This window comes from Microcaecilia unicolor, chromosome 11 (assembly GCF_901765095.1).
Source record: "Microcaecilia unicolor chromosome 11, aMicUni1.1, whole genome shotgun sequence".
Taxonomy (NCBI): domain Eukaryota; kingdom Metazoa; phylum Chordata; class Amphibia; order Gymnophiona; family Siphonopidae; genus Microcaecilia; species Microcaecilia unicolor.
The window spans coordinates 110732581-110754446 of NC_044041.1; the positions used below are offsets into that span (position 1 = coordinate 110732581).

At 49.0% G+C, this 21866-nt stretch overlaps 1 protein-coding gene across 1 annotated transcript in view; it reads right to left on the bottom strand.

Moving 5' to 3' along the window:
- The window catches only part of B3GAT3 (beta-1,3-glucuronyltransferase 3), a 60795-nt gene extending 58432 nt beyond the window's left edge, over positions 1–2363 (bottom strand). The window contains 1 exon segment of the mRNA XM_030217538.1: positions 1985–2363. Coding sequence (XP_030073398.1) covers positions 1985–2153 — 169 coding nt within the window. The 5' untranslated portion in view covers positions 2154–2363.
- Between the last annotated feature and the right edge of the window lie 19503 nt (positions 2364–21866).

Below are 21866 nucleotides of genomic sequence, written 5' to 3' on the forward strand. Positions count from 1 at the left end.
TTCAACCAAAACAACAAAAACTTTATCCAGGACACTTGATAACCTTGCACCAGCTTTGACCTCATTCAATGTGGCACCTATCGTGCTAAGTTAAAAGGGAAAACATAACAGACCAGGGTAAATAAAGTGCCAGCCAGTCCACCTATTTATTTCAAAAAAGCAACATCACAAGGCAGGTTCACAAACCAGGAACTGCTAAAACATTCACCATCTCTGGAAATTTGGTCACTGCACAAGGAACAGATGTGTCCCCAGGAAAAGCTTAATTGGTCAGTTTTATGGTCTGATTAAGACATTTTCCTGTTGTGTCTACACGAATCAAGCTGAATAAATCCAGGGCTTTTTTGAGGGGGTACTTGGGGGTACTGAGTACAGGCACCTTTTCCATTGTCTGCTAAAATTGACCCATGGTCCTCAAGTTTTAATGAAAGAACTCAGGCTCTACACCCCAATTCTGCCTTAGCAGAGATTCTGGGGCTGGTTTCAGGGGGCCTGGCAATTCTGGGGTGGGTCTCTCAGTAATCACCCCACCCCTGAAAGGTGGCCTGCCATTTCAGTACCGGCACCTTTTTCGCTAGAAAAAAACTCACTGAATAAATCTGACCTGTAGTAAGCTTTCCCTGGTATGTTTATCAAGAGCGCACTGTCATTCACATGAAGTCAAAGAAAAATATCTTCATGTGACTAGTGTTTAATCCCATAAAATCACTCAACATGGTGACAGAATACAAGAGGTAGCCTTCTCTTTAAACAGCTCTACACCAGTCCACCTTTTGCTGCAATGATCATCACTATCACGTTAAACATCCAACTAAAAAAAAAGTTAATGACTAGCAATCTTTGTTTAAACTTTATACCTCGACAGTTAAATATGAGTTTTCCCTTCCTGTGCCTTTCTTCATTCTTTAATATGCCATAATAAAGTTTCGGACCTTAAGACATCATACTACAGAGCACACTCTGCTCCACCTAGTGTCTGTATTTGGAAGAGTGATTAATTCAGGTAATAAGTGAATATTGCAGGTAACAGAAGGAAGTGAAATGTGGAAGTTTTAGTTCGCTGGACTCCAATTTTATTTATTATATGTGACCAGTAATAAAAGAATCCTTCAGCAATCCTAAAAGAAAACAATCTGAAAAAGAAATCTTTTATTCAGAAACATATTGTTCCTGAAAGGAGACACCCCAGTAAGAGGCCAAAGGCACTACCAGAGCAAAAAAATACATAAATAAAAAGGCAAATAGGTATTTTAGAGTTTAGCAAGAGCTCCTTTCACCGAAGTTCTAAGTCAGACCCCTCATAGTTAAGAAGCTTCACAAACCAGTTTGGCATGCAGAAAGAGAAACTGTCTGCATGACATTTCTGAGGAGAAAAAGAAAAGAACCAGGGTGTCTGAGATCGCAAAACCCTTTTCAATACAGTGTACCTTTGATGCTTCATTTCCTGACACCCACCCAGATCCTTGTTAGAAAATCAAAATAAAGCTCTCTCCCTGCTTCTATCCCCAGCATCTAGTGGCCCGACCCGGAGATCCTGGAGCGCAGCTGGAAGACTGGATTGCTCCCAGTGGCGCACGAAAGCACAGCTGCACTTCTCTGAACTCACTCAGCCAGTTTCTTCACCTGCTGGCTGAGGGGGTGGGGGATGTATAGAAGGAGATGGCTTTCTTTTGGGGGGAGGAGGGTCAACTCAAGGTGACTGAGTGGGGGGGAGGGGCGTGGCAGGATGGGGAAGGGGCTTTTTTGGTGTCCTCTTTTTTTCCCCGTCAGGGCAAATATAGCAACCCAGTTACGTTGACATTCCGAAGGGCAGAGAGAGAGATGCATCATTATGCTGATGCCGACGTGCCATGTCGGGGGTTAGCCACGCCACCGCGAGGCCCCGTGCGTGCGCCCCTGTCTGACAGACCCTGCAGATGCGCCTCAGATGATTCCCTGAGTAGGAAAGAACAGAAGGCCGTCCTTCCTGGTCCCTCAAACTCACCCAGCTGCATGAGCGCATACAGCAACCCGATGACCGACACTATAAAATAAATAACAAAGATGTTCTTCAGCCTGATCTTCATCGGTCCAGCCGGCCGCCGACCTAGCAAACAGGATGAAAGTCTGCAGCGGACGCTCTCTGAGTTCCCTACCGCCCTTTCTCTTTCCATTCAGCCATGGAAGGAGGTAAAAGGCGGATCCACCAGATCCTTTAACCGGAGTGCTGTTCTGTTTACACCACGACGCCGCTGCCGCTTGGATGAACCCCCGCGTTAACGTGCTAGCTAAGCCAAGCAAGGAGGTTGGATAAAAGCTTTCCCTGCCGGGTGCTGAGTCCAACCCCTCTGACGTGCCGTTTCTCTTCCTGTGGGGTCGGGACTCGGCAGGGAAAGCTTAGCTATACAGCGCGTTAACATGGGGTTTCGCCCAAGGAGGTTTAATAGACAGGAGTGGAAGTGAGCCTATCTAGTCCATTGTAAGCAAAGAAGCCAATTAGGACAGTCTGAGTTTCCCCATCCCAGCACAGCCGTCATCCCCGTTTTCTCAAAACAAAGCAAGCAAACCTATGAGCTAATGCATCACGTTGGCGGGTTTTTTTTTTTTTTTTTTAATTCTTGGTCCATCTGTAACAAGTCTAAAGCTGTTTCAGTTGGATAGGCAGTGCCTTAAAAGGTGGAGGACAAAAGTTTTTTCTTTTTTTTTTTTTTACTTATTGGATAGCTTTTTAATTTGTTTGAAAGCTTCCCATATGTAGATATAAATATCATGAAATAATTGAGTATCACTAAAACAGCTTTACAATTATTATAGCTGGTAGAAACAGCAATTTTAAAGTCTGTATTTTGTGCTCATTTTTCAACATTAAAAACTAAATAAATACACTATATACAATACAGGTGGCCAAATTTCAGTGAGGATATCCTGTTTCCTGTTTAGTACATAAGTAATGCCATACTGGGAAAAGACCAACAGCATCATGTCCCCAACAGTGGCCAATCCAGGCCAAGGGCACCTGGCAAGCTTCCCAAACATACAAACATTCTATACGTTATTCCTGGAATTGTGGATTTTTCCCAAGTCCATTTAGTACTGGTTTATGGACTTGTCTTTTAGGAAACTGTCTAACCCCTTTTTAAACTCTGCCAAGCTAACCGTCTGCACCACGTTCTCCGGCAACAAATTCCAGAGTTTAATTATGCGTTGGGTGAAAAAAAATTTCTCTGATTTGTTTTAAATTTACTACACTGTACTTTCATCGCATGCCCCCTAGTCCTAGTATTTTTGGAAAGCGTGAACAGACACTTCACATCCACCTGTTCCACTCCACTCATTATTTTATATACCTCTATCATGTCTCCCCTCAGCCGTCTCTTCTCCAAGCTGAAAAGCCCTAGCCTCCTTAGTTTTTCTTCAAAGGGAAGTTGTCCCATAACCGCTATCATTTTAGTCACCCTTCGCTGCACCTTTTCCAATTCTACTATATCTTTCTTGAGATGCGGCGACCAGAATTGAACACAGTACTCAAGGTGCGGTCGCACCATGGAGCGATACAACGGCATTATAACATCCTCACACCTGTTTTCCATACCTTTCCTAATAATACCCAACATTCTATTCGCTTTCCTAGCCGCAGCAGCACACTGAGCAGAAGGTTTCAGTGTATTATCGACAATGACACCCAGATCCCTTTCTTGGTCCGTAACTCCTAATGTGGAACCTTGCATGACGTAGCTATAATTCGGGTTCTTTTTTCCCACATGCATCACCTTGCACTTGCTCACATTAAATGTCATCTGCCATTTAGCCGCCCAGTCTCCCAGTCTTGTAAGGTCCTGTAATTTTTCACAATCATGTCGCGGGTTAACGACTTTGAATAACTTTGTGTCATCAGCAAATTTAATTACCTCGCTAGTTACTCCCATCTCTAAATCATTTATAAATATATTAAAAAGCAGCGGTCCTAGCACAGACCCCTGAGGAACCCCACTAACTACCCTTCTCCATTGTGAATACTGCCCATTTAACCCCACTCTCTGTTTCCTATCCTTCAACCAGTTTTTAATCCACAATAGGACATTTCCTCCTATCCCATGACCCTCCAATTTCCTCTGTAGCCTTTCATGAGGTACCTTGTCAAACGCCCTTTGAAAATCCAGATACACAATATCAACTGGCTCCCCTTTGTCCACATGTTTGTTTACTCCTTCAAAGAATTGAAGTAAATTGGTCAGGCAAGATTCCCCCACACAAAAGCCGTGCTGACTTGGTCTCAGTAATCCATGTCCTTGGATGTGCTCTGTAATTTTGTTTTTAATAATAGCCTCTACCATTTTCCCCGGCACCAACGTCAGACTCACCGGTCTATAATTTCCCGGATCTCCCCTGGAACATTTTTTAAAAAATCGGCGTTACATTGGCCACCCTCCAATCTTCCGGTACCACGCTTGTTTTTAAGGATAAATTGCATATCACTAACAGTAGCTCCGCAAGCTCATTTTTCAGTTCTATCAGTACTCTAGGATGAATACCATCCGGTCCAGGAGATTTGCTACTCTTCAGTTTGCCAAACTGCCCCATTACGTCCTCCAGGTTTACCGTGAAGTCAGTAAGTTTCTCTGACTCGTCCGCTTGAAACACCATTTCCGACACCGGTGTCCCACCCAATCTTCCTCAGTGAAGACCAAAGCAAAGAATTCATTCAATCTCTCCGCTACGTCTTTGTCTTCCTTGAGCGCCCCTTTTACCCCTCGGTCATCCAGTGGCCCAACCGATTCTTGTGCCGGCTTCAGTTATGAAAGCCCACCTTCTATAAATACCCTTATCAATCCCTTCCTTCTTCTTTCTTCCCCTAATTAACCTCTACACAATACTAACTATACCTAATATACTGGAATAACTATGTTAACAATACTATGTAAGCCACATTGAGCCTGCAAATAGGTGGGAAAATGTGGGATACAAATGCAATAAAATAAATTAATATACTGAAAAAAATTTTTACTATGTTTTTTTGCCTCTAATGCTATCTTTTTTTCGTAATCCCTCTTGGCCTTCTTTATCAGCGCCTTGCATTTGCTTTCACTCCTTATGCTGCTTCTTGTTATTTTCAGACGGTTCCTTCTTCCATTTTCTGAAGGCGTTTCTTTTAGCCCTAATAGCTTCCTTCACCTCACCTTCACAGCACATTTCTCCAAACAGTTCCATTTCAAACATTAATGGCAGAAGGACATTACCTTGCTTGCACCCATTTCCTTTCTTCGAGAAATGGACCTTTTTTACTAGTAATACGTAAGAAAGTAATTTGTTGTAAGAATCCAATTTTACAATACAGTATCATAAACATACTGGGATAGCTATGGATGTTTAACATTTAGAAAATCTATTATGAATGAGAAATTGTAATATGGCACAGAGTGAAAAAGGATGGGTAATTTGTAGGGGTGTTTAGTACATACCAGAAGTGGCAAGTGGGTCAGATGGTGTCGACAGTGAGTACCGCCATACTGGGAAAAGACCAAGGGTCCATCAAGCTTAGCATCCTGTCTTTGACAGCGACCAATCCAGGCTTCAAGAATCCAGCAACCCCCCCCCCCCCCCCCCCAAAAAAAAAAAAAAATGTTCAATGGACTTTTCCCTCAGGAATCTGTCCAAACCCCCTTTAAATTCCGTAAGGCCAGCTGCTGTCACTACATTCTCCAGCAACAAGTTCCAGAGTCTAACTACACGCTGAGTAAAGAAAAACTTTCTCCTATTTGTTTTAAATCTACCATATTCTAGCTTCATCTTGTGTCCCCTGGTTTTGTTGTTGTTTGAAATTGTAAACAAAAGCTTCACATCTGTCCGCTCTAATCTGCTCATTATCTTGTAGACTTGTATCATATCACCCCTCAGCCACCTTTTCTCCAAGCTGAAGAGCCCTAACCTCAGCCTTTCCTCATAGGGAAGTCGTTCCATTCCCTTTATCATTTTTGTCGCCCTTCTCTGCACCTTCTCTAATTCCTTTATATCTTTTTTGAGATGCAGCGACCAGAATTGAACACAATACTGGAGTGATACAACAGCATTATAACATCCTCGTGTTTGTTTTCCATCCCTTTCCTAATAATACTCAACAGTCTGTGTGCTTTCTTAGCCGCCGCAGCACACTGAGCAGAAGTTTTTAACGTCTTATCAACGATGACTCCCAGATCCCTTTCTAGGTCCGTGACTCCTAACGCAGAACCTTGCATGACATAGTTGTAATTCGGGTTCCTCTTACCCACATGTATCACTTTGCACTTGTCAACATTGAACTTAATCTTCCACTTGGACGCCCAATCCCCCAGTCTCGCGAGGTCCTCCTGTAATCTTTCACACTCCTCCTGCGACTTGATGACCCTGAATAACTTTGTGTCATCTGCTAATTTAATTACCTCACTAGTTATTCCCATCTCTAGGTCATTTATAAATATGTTAAAAAGCAGTGGTTGTAATCTGCCTTGGGAAGCATGGTGTTATAAAGATGATGGAATATATTGAAATTAAATGGAAGTAGAATTAAACTCCTTTCATTACGGCATATGGAATCACATCTTCATCTGTTGTGTAGAACTTTACCTTTTAGATACACAAATGGATTATTTTGTTGTTGAGTATGTTTCAGGGACAAGTGGTTTATAAGTCAAAATAATAAAAATATTTTCTGTCAAACAGATCTCTCATTTGTGGAAACATAACTAAATGTGCTATAAGCCCCTAATGCAGCCCCTTGGTTTTCTTATATTTTGTTCTTGTGATGGCTCATACTGTGCCAAAACTGGAAATACAGTGAGACAGAATAATAGAATTCAGTAACATCCAAAACTTATTTTTTACTAGGAAAAAAGGCCCGTTTCTGACACAAATGAAACGGGCGCTAGCAAGGTTTTCCTCGGAGTGTGTATGTTTGAGAGAGTGTGTATGAGAGAGAGTGTGTATGAGAGAGAGAGTGAATGTGTGAGTGTGACACAGAGAATGAGACTGGGTGCGAGTGTGTCTGTGAGAGAGAGAGTGTGTGTGTGAGAATGAGTGTGTGCCAGGGGCCCCCCTCCCTTCCAGTTCCAGGGTCATCCCCCCGTCCCTCCTTCTTCCAGGGTTTTTCTCCCCCCCCTCCCTCCCAGGGTCGTCCCCCTCCCCCCTCCATCCCAGTTCCAGGGTCGCCTTCCTCCCTCTCTCCTAGTTCCAGGGTCCCCCTCCCTACCTCCCAGTTCCAGGGTCGGACTCCCCCCCCCTCCCTCCTTCAGTCACCTTTGGGGGCATACCTTACTGCAAGCAAAGAACATGTGACAATTACCAAATTGTGGACAGTGGCTACTATTGTATGAATGTGTTAGCCCAGTGGTTCCCAAACCTGGACCTGGAGGCACCCCAGGCAGTCAGGTGTTCAGGATATCCACAATGAATATCCATGAGAGATATTTGCATGCACTGCCTCCACTGTATGCAAATCTCTCTCATGAATATTCATTGTCAATATCTTGCCAAAGACTGCCTCGGGGTTATCCTAACTCAGACCTGCCAAGTCTCCCGTATTCAGCGGGAGACTCCTGCTTTGGCAGGCTATCTCCCACCAAAGCGGGAAAGTCTCATGCTGAGATGGAATTGCTTTTTCTTACCGCTGCTGCTGCGTCTCCCAATGCAGCAGCGGCAGGAAAAGAAAAAAGCAAATGCGGAGCCACAGCACTGCCTTCAGTCATGCGCTGTTAGTTCTGCTGGTCCTCTGTCCCTGGAACTCGAAGCTCACATCAGCGGGGGCCGAGGACCAGCAGAGCCGACAGCGCATGCCTGAAGGCTGCTGCGGCCCAGCGTTTGCTTTTTTTTTTTGTCGCAGTTGCTGCAGAGGCTGCATCATGAAGGGAGACGGGATGAAAAGTTGAAGCCAATGGTTAGTCTCTGTTTCTCCTTCAACAAAGTAAGCAAATGGTAACCTCAGAGCTACTGAATCCATGTCATTCTTATAATGTTGGTATCATTTTTTAAATCTCACTTATTTTTAAACATTGCTGGCTTGTGCAGTATACAGATGTACACAGAGGAAGTGTAATAAGGAAATAACTTTTCATAGGTAGTCACCTTGTATTTGTTCGTACCAGAACCGGCTAACGCCAGTAATGGTACTATGGAAACCACATTGAGCCTGCAAAAAGGTGGGAAAATGTGGGATACAAATTACTTAATTAATTAATTTGTTAGAAAGTGCAATCAGTGTATCATTTGGAGGGGCTGGTAATAGGGACACCCTAGCACTGCTATATTTGTGCAGAGATCTTTTTTTTCTCAAGGTAAACGGCCTCTAAAACAGACATCATGTTATGAGAATCAGGTGTTCAACATTCAGAGTTCTATTTATTTATTTACTTATTTATATAATTTATATCCCACATTAAACATGAATTGGGTTGTAACCTGGGAGCATTTAAAATCTTTTTTTTTTGTTTTTTTTTTCCTATGCCTACATCAAAATAAATTCAAGACATGAGGCAGAGTGGATGTTGCTGGGGCATGTACTAAAATCTCCCTCTCAAAAATCGGGACCCCTTGGCAGCTCTGCTAACTACCATAAGAGGCAGACATGGTCATGTAATTAACATAATTTTATTTATATTTGGGTAATGACTGAGAAAAATGCTATTAAAAATTATACTACAAAGCATGAAGTTGACTTGGTTAACTTCTACTGTATATCAACCAGTAGTAAATAGCTCAGAGTACACACTAAACACCGACTGTGCCTTCTGTTCTAAACAGTCTCTGTTGCAGAACATTTACAGCTACTACTAGAAATCCTTCAAGTGGAAACCATTGTCCTGGAAACTGTCCCTATCCCTCTGCAGCTCCTTGTTGCTGTGGTATGTTTCTCTGTCACGGTGAGCCCAAAGTTAAGCTTCATCACTTCCAAGCATTGCATGCGGAGAGTTACACCAGCTAATATTCAACCCAGATTACCTGGATAATCTTCAGTATACACTAAGTCCCGTTTCTGGGCGGGGGTCATGTGACCCAAGCACCAGCCTTCTCCAACATCAAAGCAAGTTTCTACTGCTATTTAAACTTGTGCATCAGCGGTGCTCATGCCGCTGTGGCGCGTGCAGGTCCTGCTTCTTAGGTGTGCGACGAGGGGTGTATCTTAATGAAGTTCATTACTATTCTGCCAATAGGCACACGAAAACCACAAGACTGCCAGTAACGAGCCGAAACACAAGACTGCTGGTAAGGAAACCTAGTTGGTTATTATCCACAGGCTGGCTAGTTATCACCCTTCTTTGTTTTTTGGTATTGTACAGCAAGTTCCTCATGCCACCTCACACTTCATTGCCTCTGATATCGGAAACTTCACGTATTCCAATACAGTGGGGCTGGCGGCCAAATCGAAAAATCTCCACTCTTGATAGGCCCTGTTTTTTAACATTACTTCTGCCATCTATAAAGACAGATTTAGGGGATATCCCCCTCTCTCCCTTTCATTAGCATTGGTAAATTGTCTATCCTTGAAACGCAAGTATAGTCATATCATGGATCTCATACAAACTTATCAGCTAGATTTATTTGCTATAACAGAGACCTGGCTCCTTCCTGGAGAGGAGTCTTATCTATTTCAGTGTTTACCTTTAGGCTATTCAGTGAGTTATGGGTTGGTAAGCGAGGAGGGGGGGCTCTTAAAGTTCAGGAAATCTCTGATCACGGTCTTCTTTATCCAGAACTTCTTTTATTAAAAATAAATACAGTTAACACTATATTTGATATGCTTCTCTTCTACTGTGCTCTTTCTACCACAGGAGAAGATTGGGAGAATATATATCAATCAATAGCAGATGCTGGAGGAGCAGACTACTATTTGGAATCGGGTCCTTTTAACAGCTCTTGACAACATTGCTCCTATAAAAACACTTAAATTAAGGGCGAAACATTAAACGATGGTACCACTCAGACTTAAAATTATGTAAACAGCAGGTACGTAGAGCTGAACGATTATGGCGTAAGGGAAAAACAATAGAATTAAAAGATAAATGTAAGCAGTGCCAACGGTATTTTATAGCGCAGGTAAGGATAGCAAAAACCACCTATTTTTCCAAACAAATACAGGCTGCTGCAAATTCATCTAAACAGTTGTTTCTTTTTTTATGAAACATCAAACAACAAAACCAGGAATAAGTGCAGTGACATCACATATAGAGTCTGAAACTCTAGCAACATTTTTTATTTCCAAAATTGATAAGTTGAAAGCTCATTTTTCTAATATAACAGATGTGGAAGAGGTGTCCACTCCAACTTTGTCAGGATTATGGCACCTATTTGAGATTCCATCCCTAACATAATTTCAAAAAATGATATCAAATCTTTCACCCACCTACTCTTCACTAGATCTGATACCATCAAATTGGCTAAAGTTTCCCTCTTTAGCAGAAGCGTAGCTAGGTGGGGGCGCAGATTTTTAGAAGAGGTGGTGCCTAAGCGCCAAATGCCTGCAGTGCCAATAGTTTTCTCTGCCTCCTCCCACCTCCCGCGTGAGTCTTGCACCTACGCCGAGTCCTGTCTCTTCAGCCAGATCTCTCCCAGCCGCGTGGTCGCTCGTTTTTAAAGCCCTGAGGCGTTCTCCCTCCGACACCGGCGAATCACAAAGCCAGCCTTCTGCCAGCGTTGGGGCCTCTCCTTAGGTGCGTCCCGCCTCCTCTAATGCAACTTCCTGTCTTCTGCAGAGGTGGGACACGTCTGAGGGAGAGGTCCCGATGCTGGCAGAAGGCTGGCTATGTGAATCGCCAGTGTCGGAGGGAAAACGCCTCAGGGCTTTAAAAACGAGCGACCACGCGGATGGGAGAGAGCGGGCGGAAGAGACAGGACTCGGAGTAGGTGCAAGACTTGCGCGGGAGGGCAGTGAAAATCACCACATATGAAACCTGTAAGACTCGGGGGGGGGGGGGGGGGGCTGGAGAAGGGAGAAAGCTGCCCAAGAAGGTTTAATAGACAGGATTCTCCGAGGACAAGCAGGCTGCTTGTTCTCACTGATGGGTGACGTCCACGGCAGCCCCTCCAATCGGAACACTTTCTAGCAAAGTCCTTTGCTAGCCCTCGCGCACCGATGCGCACCGCGCATGCACGGCCGTCTTCCCGCACGAACCGGCTCGTGCCGGCCAGTCTTCTTTTGTCCGCGCTCGGTACGGTCGTGTTTCGCCGTTCGCACCCCGAAAGTTGACCTTGCGTGTCGTTTTTGGACTTCGCTTACAAAAAAAAAAAAAAAGGTGTCGGAAGGAGACCTTTTCGGTCTGTTCCCCTTCCTGTATTTCTAGTTTTGCCCCGGTAAGTTTTCTTTCGTCGTCGGGGTAGGCCTTATTTAGGCCTCGGTTCGAAGTTTTTCTTCTCCCTCTTTTTGTGGTGCCATTTTTGCCATTTCGAGTTTTGATCTCGCCGGCGCGATTTTTCCGCCCATGACATCGAAGTCTTCCAGCGGCTTCAAGAAGTGCACCCAGTGCGCCCGGGTAATCTCGCTCACTGACAGGCACGCGTCGTGTCTTCAGTGTCTGGGGGCTGGGCACCGCCCGCAGGCCTGTAGTCTGTGTTCCCTTTTGCAAAAGTGGACTCAGGTAGCGAGATTGGCCCAGTGGAACGTTTTGTTCTCGGGCTCTTCGCCGGCATCGGCACCGGGAGTATCAACTGCTTCGACGTCGTCGGCGCCCGAACCTTCATCCTCGCCCCCGATTGCATTGAGTGCATTGAGGCATCGGCCCTCTGCATCGGGGCCGAGACATCGGAGGGCTGCATCGGCGTCGGTGGTACTGAGACCTCCTCGTCTGCTGATGTCGTCGGACGGTGGTGCTTCGTCTGGAGTGCAGGTGAGGGCTGTCCATTCCCCTGCTGGTGGCGGTGAGCCTTCAGGTGGGTCTCCCCCTACCCTGAGGGCTCCTGCAGTACAGCCCCCCCGAGACCGACCTCCTTCGGCCTCGGCCCCGAGGAAGCGACGGCTGGATTCTACGTCCTCCTCGTCGGTGCCGGGAAGCTCCGGTGACATGCTTCGTTCCAAAAAATTGAAGAAGCATCGTCACCGGTCCCCTTCCCGTGTCGGCACCGAGAGCTCTGGGTCGCCGAGGGAGTCGGCACCCAGTAGGCATCGGCACCGAGAGGACCGCTCGCCCTCTGTTCAAGAGGTGTCGGTGTGCTCCCCTTTGGACAGCCCGGAACAGCCTCTGACATCGACACCTGCATCGGCTTCCATGTCTTTTTCCACAGCCGCTCTGCACGAGAGTCTCCGGGCCGTTCTCCCAGAGATCCTGGGAGAGCTGTTGCGCCCTACCCCTCCGGTACCGGGGGTGCTTGCGCCACCGGTACCGTCGAGCGAGGCGCCGGCTGGCCCCTTGCCCGGAGTGAGGTCTCCGACATCGGTGCCGCTTGCGATACCGACTGCGGTAGCCTCCCAGGAAGGCTCCCTGACTACGTCGGCGGAGGGAGCTTCGCCGGTGCGGGCGAGGGAGTCTACCTCTCGACGCTCCCACCGTGGCCGTGGTTCCACGGAGTCGAGCCGGGCACGGCTGCAGACACAGGTCCGTGAACTTGTGTCTGACACCGATGGTGAGGCCTCGTGGGAAGAGGAAGAAGACCCCAGATATTTCTCTGACGAGGAGTCTGAGGGTCTTCCTTCTGATCCCACTCCCTCTCCTGAAAGGCAGCTTTCTCCTCCCGAGAGTCTGTCTTTCGCTTCCTTTGTCCGGGAGATGTCTAAGGCCATCCCCTTCCCGGTGGTTGTGGAGGACGAGCCCAGGGCTGAAATGTTTGAGCTCCTGGACTATCCTTCTCCACCTAAGGAAGCGTCCACAGTACCCATGCATCATGTCCTAAAAAAGACATTGCTGGCGAACTGGACCAAGCCATTAAGTAATCCCCACATTCCCAAGAAGATCGAGTCCCAGTACCGGATCCATGGGGACCCAGAGCGCACTCAGTTGCCTCACGACTCTGGAGTTGTGGATTTGGCCCTAAAGAAGGCCAAGAGTTCTAGGGAGCATGCTTCGGCGCCCCCAGGCAAGGACTCTAGATCCTTGGACTCCTTTGGGAGGAAGGCCTACCATTCTTCTATGCTCGTGGCCAAAATTCAGTCCTACTAGCTCTACACGAGCATACACATGCGGAACAATGTGCGACAGTTGGCGGGCTTGGTGGATAAGCTCCCCCCTGAGCAAGCCAAGCCATTTCAGGAGGTGGTCAGGCAGCTGAAGGCGTGCAGAAAATTCCCGGCCAGAGGGGTGTATGACACCTTTGATGTTGCGTCCAGGGCCGCTGCTCAAGGTGTGGTGATGCGCAGACTCTCATGGCTGCGTGCCTCCGACCTGGAGAATAGAATCCAGCAGCGAATTGCGGACTCACCTTGCCGTGCGGATAATATTTTTGGAGAGAAAGTCGAGCAGGTGGTAGAGCAGCTCCACCAGCGGGACACCGCTTTCGACAAGTTCTCCCGCCGGCAGCCTTCAGCCTCTACCTCCACAGGTAGAAGATTTTTTGGGGGAAGGAAGACTGTTCCCTACTCTTCTGGCAAGCGTAGATACAATCCTCCTTCTCGACAGCCTGCGGCCCAGGCTAAGCCCCACTGCGCTCGCTCTCGTCAGCAGCGTGCGACTCAGCAAGGCCCCTCGGCTCCCTAGCAAAAGCAAGGGACGAGCTTTTGACTAGCTCCAGCAGAGCATAGCCGACATCCAAGTGTCAGTGCCGGGCGACCTGCCAGTCGGAGGGAGGTTGAAAGCTTTTCACCAAAGGTGGCCTCTCATAACCTCCGATCAGTGGGTTCTCCAAATAGTCCGGCAAGGATACACCCTCAATTTGGCCTCAAAACCTCCAAATTGTCCACTGGGAGCTCAGTCTTACAGCTTCCAACACAAGCAGGTACTTGCAGAGGAACTCTCCGCCCTTCTCAGCGCCAATGCGGTCGAGCCCGTGCCATCCGGGCAAGAAGGGCTGAGATTCTATTACAGGTACTTCCTTGTGGAAAAGAAAACAGGGGGGATGCGTCCCATCCTAGACCTAAGGGCCCTGAACAAATATCTACTACTACTGAAGGAGTGGAACGCCGGTACTACCTGAATGCTACTGAGTAACAGGACAACCTCATGTTTTGTGCCTACTGATGGACTTTTACTTATGCACTCTACCTCTGCTTTTGGCTATTTGGCCACACCTTATTACTGCACTGGACATTTGTGCCTTATCCAGTTTTACTGTTTACTAACAAGACAAGTTTGCTGTTTACTAATGTACAGACAGAATGCAGGGCTATTAGATATATAGCTTGTAACAGTAGTTTGCAAGGCCTATACAAGACCAGCTTGCACGTAGCAACGCCATCTGAATAGGCGACCTTGGAGGGTGCTGACACCCCCCTGCATTCCTGAGCCGCACCTTATCTCCTGTGCTAGAAAGGAGCATTGTGTGTGTACAGAATAAGCTGCTAAGTTTCGTTTTTCTTGCCAGTATCATTTCAGTATTATGACGTGTGTACGTACTGGGACTACAATTTTGTACTGTAAGAACTACAAATGTTTACTGCGCATGACAAGTATGACGTGTAAGGGGCCAAATGCGCAGGCCCAGTAGGGAAGTATAAATGTAAGCGTCAGATGATTTATGACACACAGTGTCCCGAGGCTACTCGGTGCTGTTCACTTGCTAGCAATAAAGTTGCCTTGTTTGGAACCAAAATTTGCCTTTCGTCTCCTGATTTCCCACCTGTTTCATTGGCGACCCAGATGGGACAGAAGTAGAAAGGGGAATCGGATTATATTCTTCCCCTCCCCCACTGCGGTCGGATCGGGTCATCGATTCCCACCCGAGGAGGTGGTGAGTGGCCACCGCTGATTTCAGCGTCCATCTCCCGGAGGAGGGCCGATCCACTCCGCCTGACTGTAGAGGGGGGCTGTGTGGTTCCGACAAGGCACCTTTTTCCATTTCAGGGAGAAGCGCACGACGGCGCAGCCTGCGACCCCGGCGGACAGGCGAGTATACTCTACGTAGTGACCGGCCCAGTAAGGACCGAAGAAGAGGCGTGATCACCCTCTTTTAGCCAGTGACTAATACGGACTATTGGTATCCGACTAGGTCCCGAAACTCACTAGGCTCCGGCGACGAAACCGAGCGGCGAACGAACGGGGGGGTTTCTTGTGGCGTATGAAAGTGTGTGAGTGGGCTTGCAGTTCCAGGCCGGGCGACCGCGTCCTGGTCAGGCCGAGTGTTGACCCTTCTGTGTCTGGTGGAACGAGACCCCTTACTCCTCCACCTCCCCTTTCCCCCTTTGTCCGTCACCTGTCCTTTGGCACTCAGGTTAGGATGGGCGGGGGTGGGTCTTCACCGTTAGATTTAATGACGGAACACTTTAGCGAAGTGTTCGACCTAGATAAATGTAGCAGAGCCGGGATGATACAGAGATGTCAATTTATGTGGCCAGGGCTAGGAATTGCTGGATGGCCCCCGGAAGGGTCATTCGAGTATGAAAAAGTGGCGGCGGTCATGAATATTGTTATAATTGAGGGAAACCCCGGCTGTCCCGAGGACATTCCATACATAGAAGCGTGGTTGGATGTAGTCCGGGATCCGCCGGCTTGGGCCCAACGGAAGGTAGAAAAGGCCGCCCTTATGTTGGTAAAGCAGAGAAAAGGCCGGAAAACCAAACTTAGAACCCTGCCGACCCATGCCTTCGCACTCCAAAGCTCGGCAACCGCTGCCGTCCCGAAGGCCGCAGGGACCGCCCCCATACGGCCTACCGCCCCTAGCACTGAAGCCACTGAGACCACGCCCCCTGCTACCAGAGTCAAGGCAGGAACTACGCCCAGTACTACCAACACACTTTCTAGGAAAAAACCCCCGAAGAAAACCGCAGGGAAAGTTCAGGGTTCGGCCGAGAAGAAGCCTCCAAAAGCCCCGATACTTGCTACGGCGGAGGCATACGAAGACGACATTGCGCCGCCGCCCTATGCTCCTATGTACCCTGACCTCACGGGCCTAGCAGAAGGCCCCGCTGACGCCGAGACTTCCGGGTCAGAGTCGGATGCCGGGGAGACGTCCCGCCCAGCCTCACCTGAGTCACCTGGCCTCGCAACCACACGGAAGAGTACACGGGTTGTGAAGAACATTACTCGGTTCCCCCAATCGAGTCCGCAACAGGCCCTTCCGTCCAGCCGAAAAGGGGGAACCTCTCACTTATTCCCAGTCCGACAGTCCACCACCTATACCCCTAACCCGGCAGAGGGGGGGGGGCCAGCCCATCGAATCAACAGTCTATAGTCACGTTCCCTTCTCAAGTGCCGATTTGTATAACTGGAAATTCCATGGGCCGTCCTACGACCAGAAACCCGAGCAGCTGATAGAGCTGGTGGAAGGCATTATATACAGCTACAATCCAACTTGGGCCGACCTTAGGCAGTTGAGCGCCCACATCCTGACCTCTGAAGAACGCCGCCTTTTACAACAAAATATGGAGCAAGCCATCCGGGATGCGAATCCGGCCCATGCCAATTTACAGAACCTACTAGAAACGGAGGCACCCATCGCTGCCCCCACGTGGGATTACCGAACCGCCGAAGGCCAAACCTTTATCCGCCGATACCAACAGGCGTACCTGGCCGCCTTAAAGAAGGGGAAGCAGAAGGTTACCAACATGGGAAAAATCCACAGTGTAGTCCAACAAAAGGACGAGAGTCCAGGGGACTTCCTTGAACGACTTATGGAAGCATTTAGGAGGCACAGCCCGATAAATCCCGAGGACCCTAAGAACCTCCCAACCGTGGTTATGAGTTTTGTTAGCCAGTCAGCACCGGATATACGAAGAAAGCTACAGAGAACGGAGGGGTTCGAAGGGATGAGCCTAAGCCAACTGAAAGCTATAGCTGATCGCGTGTTCGGATATCGCGACCAGGAGGAGAAGGTGGAGGCCCGGAAGGAATCGACCAGACGGATGCGGGAGAAGGCAGATGTATTGGCTACGGTGTTGGAAGAACGAATGAGGTCTAGACCAAAGGGGAGGGGCAGGAGAACAAGAGGAACGCGGTCCCCCATAGGGCGTAACCAGTGTGCAAATTGCCGACAAGAAGGACACTGGTGGGCTGATTGTCCAGAGGAGATACGGGACAACCCGAGAGAAGAGGAATCATGGGACCGGCAGAGAGAGGAGGAGACCGGCGACCGCACGGGGGCCCCTAGGCGAGGCCGGGGAAGGGGCCGAAGAGAGAGAGGACGGGATGACCGGAGGGAATGGCAGATGGCTGTGGACGCTACCCGAGACAGCACAGCATGAAGAAACCGGGAGGGCAGAGTCCCCACTGACCCTCTGGTGGAAATTCGGGTGGGGACAGAATCTATGAAGGCCCTACTAGACACGGGGGCCCAGCGATCTGTTATCACCACTGCCATAGCCCCAGCCACGAAAGAAACTATACCAATTGTGGGAGCCTCCGGGAAATCCCTTGCGGCCCCCCTCCTCAAAGAGCGCCAAGTCCAGATCGGAGGGACGATGGTGTCCCATCAGTTCATACACATCCCTGGATGCCCGGTCCCCTTGATTGGTCGAGACCTACTCTGTAAGCTCCAGGCCACCTTGAAGTTCAAGACTACGGGTGAAGTGGAAGCTCGCTTTGAAGATCGGCCAGTGACACTTATCTGTCCAGTAAGAGAAGAATGGAGACTACACGTTCCCCCAACTGTAGGACCCGGCGACTGCCGTTACGACCAGAACACCCCTTTCGCCCAGCAGAGGCGAGCCATAATGGATGAAGTGCCTGATGTATGGGCAGAATTGAACCCCGGCGGACTGGCCGTTAACGCTATCCCCATCTGGATTGAGCTCAAACCAAATGCTCAAGTTGTCAACCAAGGACAATACCACATCCCCTATGCAGCCCGGCATAGTATGCATACACATCTACAGAAACTCCTTCAACAGGGAGTCCTTAAACCAATCAGATCCGCATGGAACACCCCATTGTTGCCCGTTAAGAAACCAGGAACATCCGAGTACAGACCCGTCCAGGACCTGAGGAAAGTCAACAACCAGGTAGCCGACATAGTTGCCCTCGTACCAAATCCATACTCCATCCTAGCCCAAGTGCCATCTCAGACCAAGTGGTACAGTGTCATTGATTTGAAGGACGCCTTCTTTTCCATCCCTCTTGCTGTCGACAGCCAGAAGTTGTTTGCCTTCACGTGGGAAGACTTGCAGACGGGAACCAAGCAGCAATATACATGGACCCGTCTTCCCCAGGGGTTCAAGAACTCGCCTACCCTCTTCGGCGACCAACTCGCCCAGGACCTGAAGACGTATCAGGACGAGTATGGGCCGGTCGTCCAATACGTGGATGACCTGTTGGTGGCCCGTGAAACGTACACCGAATGTGCTGAAGCTACACTCTACCTCTTGAAGACTCTGGAAGCCCAGGGGTCTGGGTAAAAGAGTGGGATGAATCTGACTGCCTAAAGCCAAAATGGAAGGGGCCCTCCCTTGTTCTCCTAACGACCTCCACCGCTGTTAAAATTGCAGGAAGCCCAGTGTGGATACATTGGACCCGATTGAAGCCTGCTGCTCCCACTAGCAGCTCCCTGAAGCGTTGGACTGCGCACCAACATCCTGACGCTCCATTACGGCTGACTCTAAGAAAGACGTGACCACCAGATTCATGCCTGCCCAGCAACAGGAACTCAGTTTCTGGACCCACTGCGTTTTTGGCTCTCTCTTTATCGCAGCCATAATCGTGGGCCTTATCATCTTCTTGCTGCAAAGGCTCGGATACCTTCCACCGCATATATGATGCTGAGCCTACTACTCCTCCTTTGCTCAGTCCCGAACTATTACCCCTTGAGCAGGAACTGTACTGAATGTTTGCGCCTCGTGCGCCACCGTATAGAGGGAGGATATCACCTAGTCACTACCCTCATTCACCAGACGCAGCCCCCGGAAGGCGATTGCCAGTTTCTCCCGACTTGTGCCCTCATCACTCCGAATGGCCTCCAACAGTTCCACAGATGCCTCCAAGGAAATCTCACTATCTGCCACAGCCCTACCAAACCAAGATACTACAATGTCACCCTCAGCGTAGGACTCCCTGCGTATGTGGCCGGACCTCCGGGAGTCGAGGGAGATGGCATTCTGTATTACATTAATTCTACTCGTATCCTTGTCGGTGGCATCCAAACTGTAGCAACCCTCACCTTCGACGTCTGTGCCGCCATGGACAAGCACCCTTGGTCTCGCAAGTGTGGTAGCCAGAGTTGGCGAGAGGCATACGTTAAGGACCACAAGTATGTCTGCCCCTTTAGTCCAGACATGAGATGCTGCTCCCCGTGGGTGTGACTCCCATGCGCCGGCGATACTCGAGCCTCGGGCTGGGACCGAGTATGTGCTTATACGGGAGGAGGATATGCCGGATGCGCCGGCCTGGGCGAATTTCGTCGAGGTTCTGGTAACTATGTGTCCCTAGACTGGCCCATCCGAGGACACGACATGCCCTGGAGAGGAACGTGGGGCCTCGGCATTGACGGCGGAGGAATGGATCCGTTGACATATATTACCATATATCAGAGTCTCGAAACGAAGCCTCCTACGCACTACCAGACTACTGTTGTCGGCTACCAAGACGTATTTGATGAAATTGCTCGTGCTGAGCAGACCGAAACTAAATTCCCCATTTCCCCAGAAGCCCGAAATATGTTCCTCAATTTGGCTGAAAACATCGCCCTCTCCCTCGGAATTGCCAACTGTTTCGTCTGTGGAGGCACCGACATGGGTGAACAATGGCCCTGGGAAGCGAGAGAGATTCGACAACACACATGGGATGCACTCAACACCACTAACATTACCTTTCCCCAACGGCCGAAGCCATACGAATGGGCCCTGAGAACAAATATCATAGGTACCCTCTGCGCTAGTCGAGCGCCATCGAAGCGTTACTCTGTACCAGTGGGAGACTCTGCTTGTACGGGGGTTCTTCAGTATAATGGCAGCCGGACGACCTGGTGGCAAACGGACAACCTGCCCGCCCCGGAGCCTATCTGGACAGAACCCACCTTGAACACGACATGGACATACGGAGGGAACGCCTCCCTCAAGTGGGTAGCCCCGGCGGGCTACTACTATATCTGCGGACGCAGGGCCTATGAACAACTCCCGACCCGCTGGTACGGTACCTGCCTCTTGGGCACGGTCCGACCTAGTTTTTTCCTTCTGCCCATACAAGTCGGCGAAACTTTGGGAATCCCCCTATACGTGGAAAAGGGGCCTGATAACCCTACCCGACGAAAACGGTCTTTCCCAATCATCAAGCCCAAAGTACAGATTGGAGACTGGAAGGACAACGAGTGGCCGCCTGAACGTATCATTCACTACTATGGACCGGCCACATGGGCTGAAGATGGTACATACGGGTACCGCACCCCTATCTACATGCTGAATCGCATTATTCGCCTACAGGCCGTACTCGAAATCCTCACTAACGATTCTGCCCTGGCCCTCAATATCCTAGCTCGACAGAACACTAAGCTCATTACCGCCGTCTACCAAAATCGCTTGGCTCTTGACTACCTCTTAGCCCAGGAGGGTGGGGTGTGTGGCAAGTTTAACCTCAGTAATTGCTGCTTACAGATTGATGACCAGAGCCATGTCATCAGGGAGATAACTGACCGGATGGTCAAACTAGCCCACGTCCCCGTCCAGACCTGGAACAGTGCCTGGGATTGGACTTCCTCCCTCACCAGCTGGCTCCCAACCTCCGGGAGCCTGCAAGGCCTCCTCGTCATGGGTGGCCTGTTCTTGCTGTCTTGCCTCATAATACCTTTGTCTCTCCCCTTAGTTTTCAGGTGTCTCCGCTCCACCATGGAAAGCATCGCTGACCGCCGTGCTGCTGCCCAACTTATGGCTCTCCAGATGTACTACCCCATTCCCCAGTCTGATGAAGCTGACGATGAAGCACCTTGTGGCTGATATGCACTTTGCACCCCCTGAGTCACTCAATGGGCCATCACCCTTGTGCAAGCAAAAGACCGGCTACAAAGGGGGGGGGATTCCACTAGGGGCCCTCCGTCTCAACCCCGGCGAAGCAACCAACGGCTGCGCAAGGGCTTAGGGCTCGCTTGTTGCCTCCCTCGCTAACTATCCTTGTCCTTTCTTTCCTTTTCAGGGTTCATGAAGGTGATACTCTCCACCAGAATGGATGTTCAAGTATCAAAAGGGGGGAATGAAGGAGTGGAACGCCGGTACTACCTGAATGCTACTGAGTAACAGGACAACCTCATGTTTTGTGCCTACTGATGGACTTTTACTTATGCACTCTACCTCTGCTTTTGGCTATTTGGCCACACCTTATTACTGCACTGGACATTTGTGCCTTATCCAGTTTTACTGTTTACTAACAAGACAAGTTTGCTGTTTACTAATGTACAGACAGAATGCAGGGCTATTAGATATATAGCTTGTAACAGTAGTTTGCAAGGCCTATACAAGACCAGCTTGCACGTAGCAACGCCATCTGAATAGGCGACCTTGGAGGGTGCTGACACCCCCCTGCATTCCTGAGCCGCACCTTATCTCCTGTGCTAGAAAGGAGCATTGTGTGTGTACAGAATAAGCTGCTAAGTTTCGTTTTTCTTGCCAGTATCATTTCAGTATTATGACGTGTGTACGTACTGGGACTACAATTTTGTACTGTAAGAACTACAAATGTTTACTGCGCATGACAAGTATGACGTGTAAGGGGCCAAATGCGCAGGCCCAGTAGGGAAGTATAAATGTAAGCGTCAGATGATTTATGACACACAGTGTCCCGAGGCTACTCGGTGCTGTTCACTTGCTAGCAATAAAGTTGCCTTGTTTGGAACCAAAATTTGCCTTTCGTCTCCTGATTTCCCAC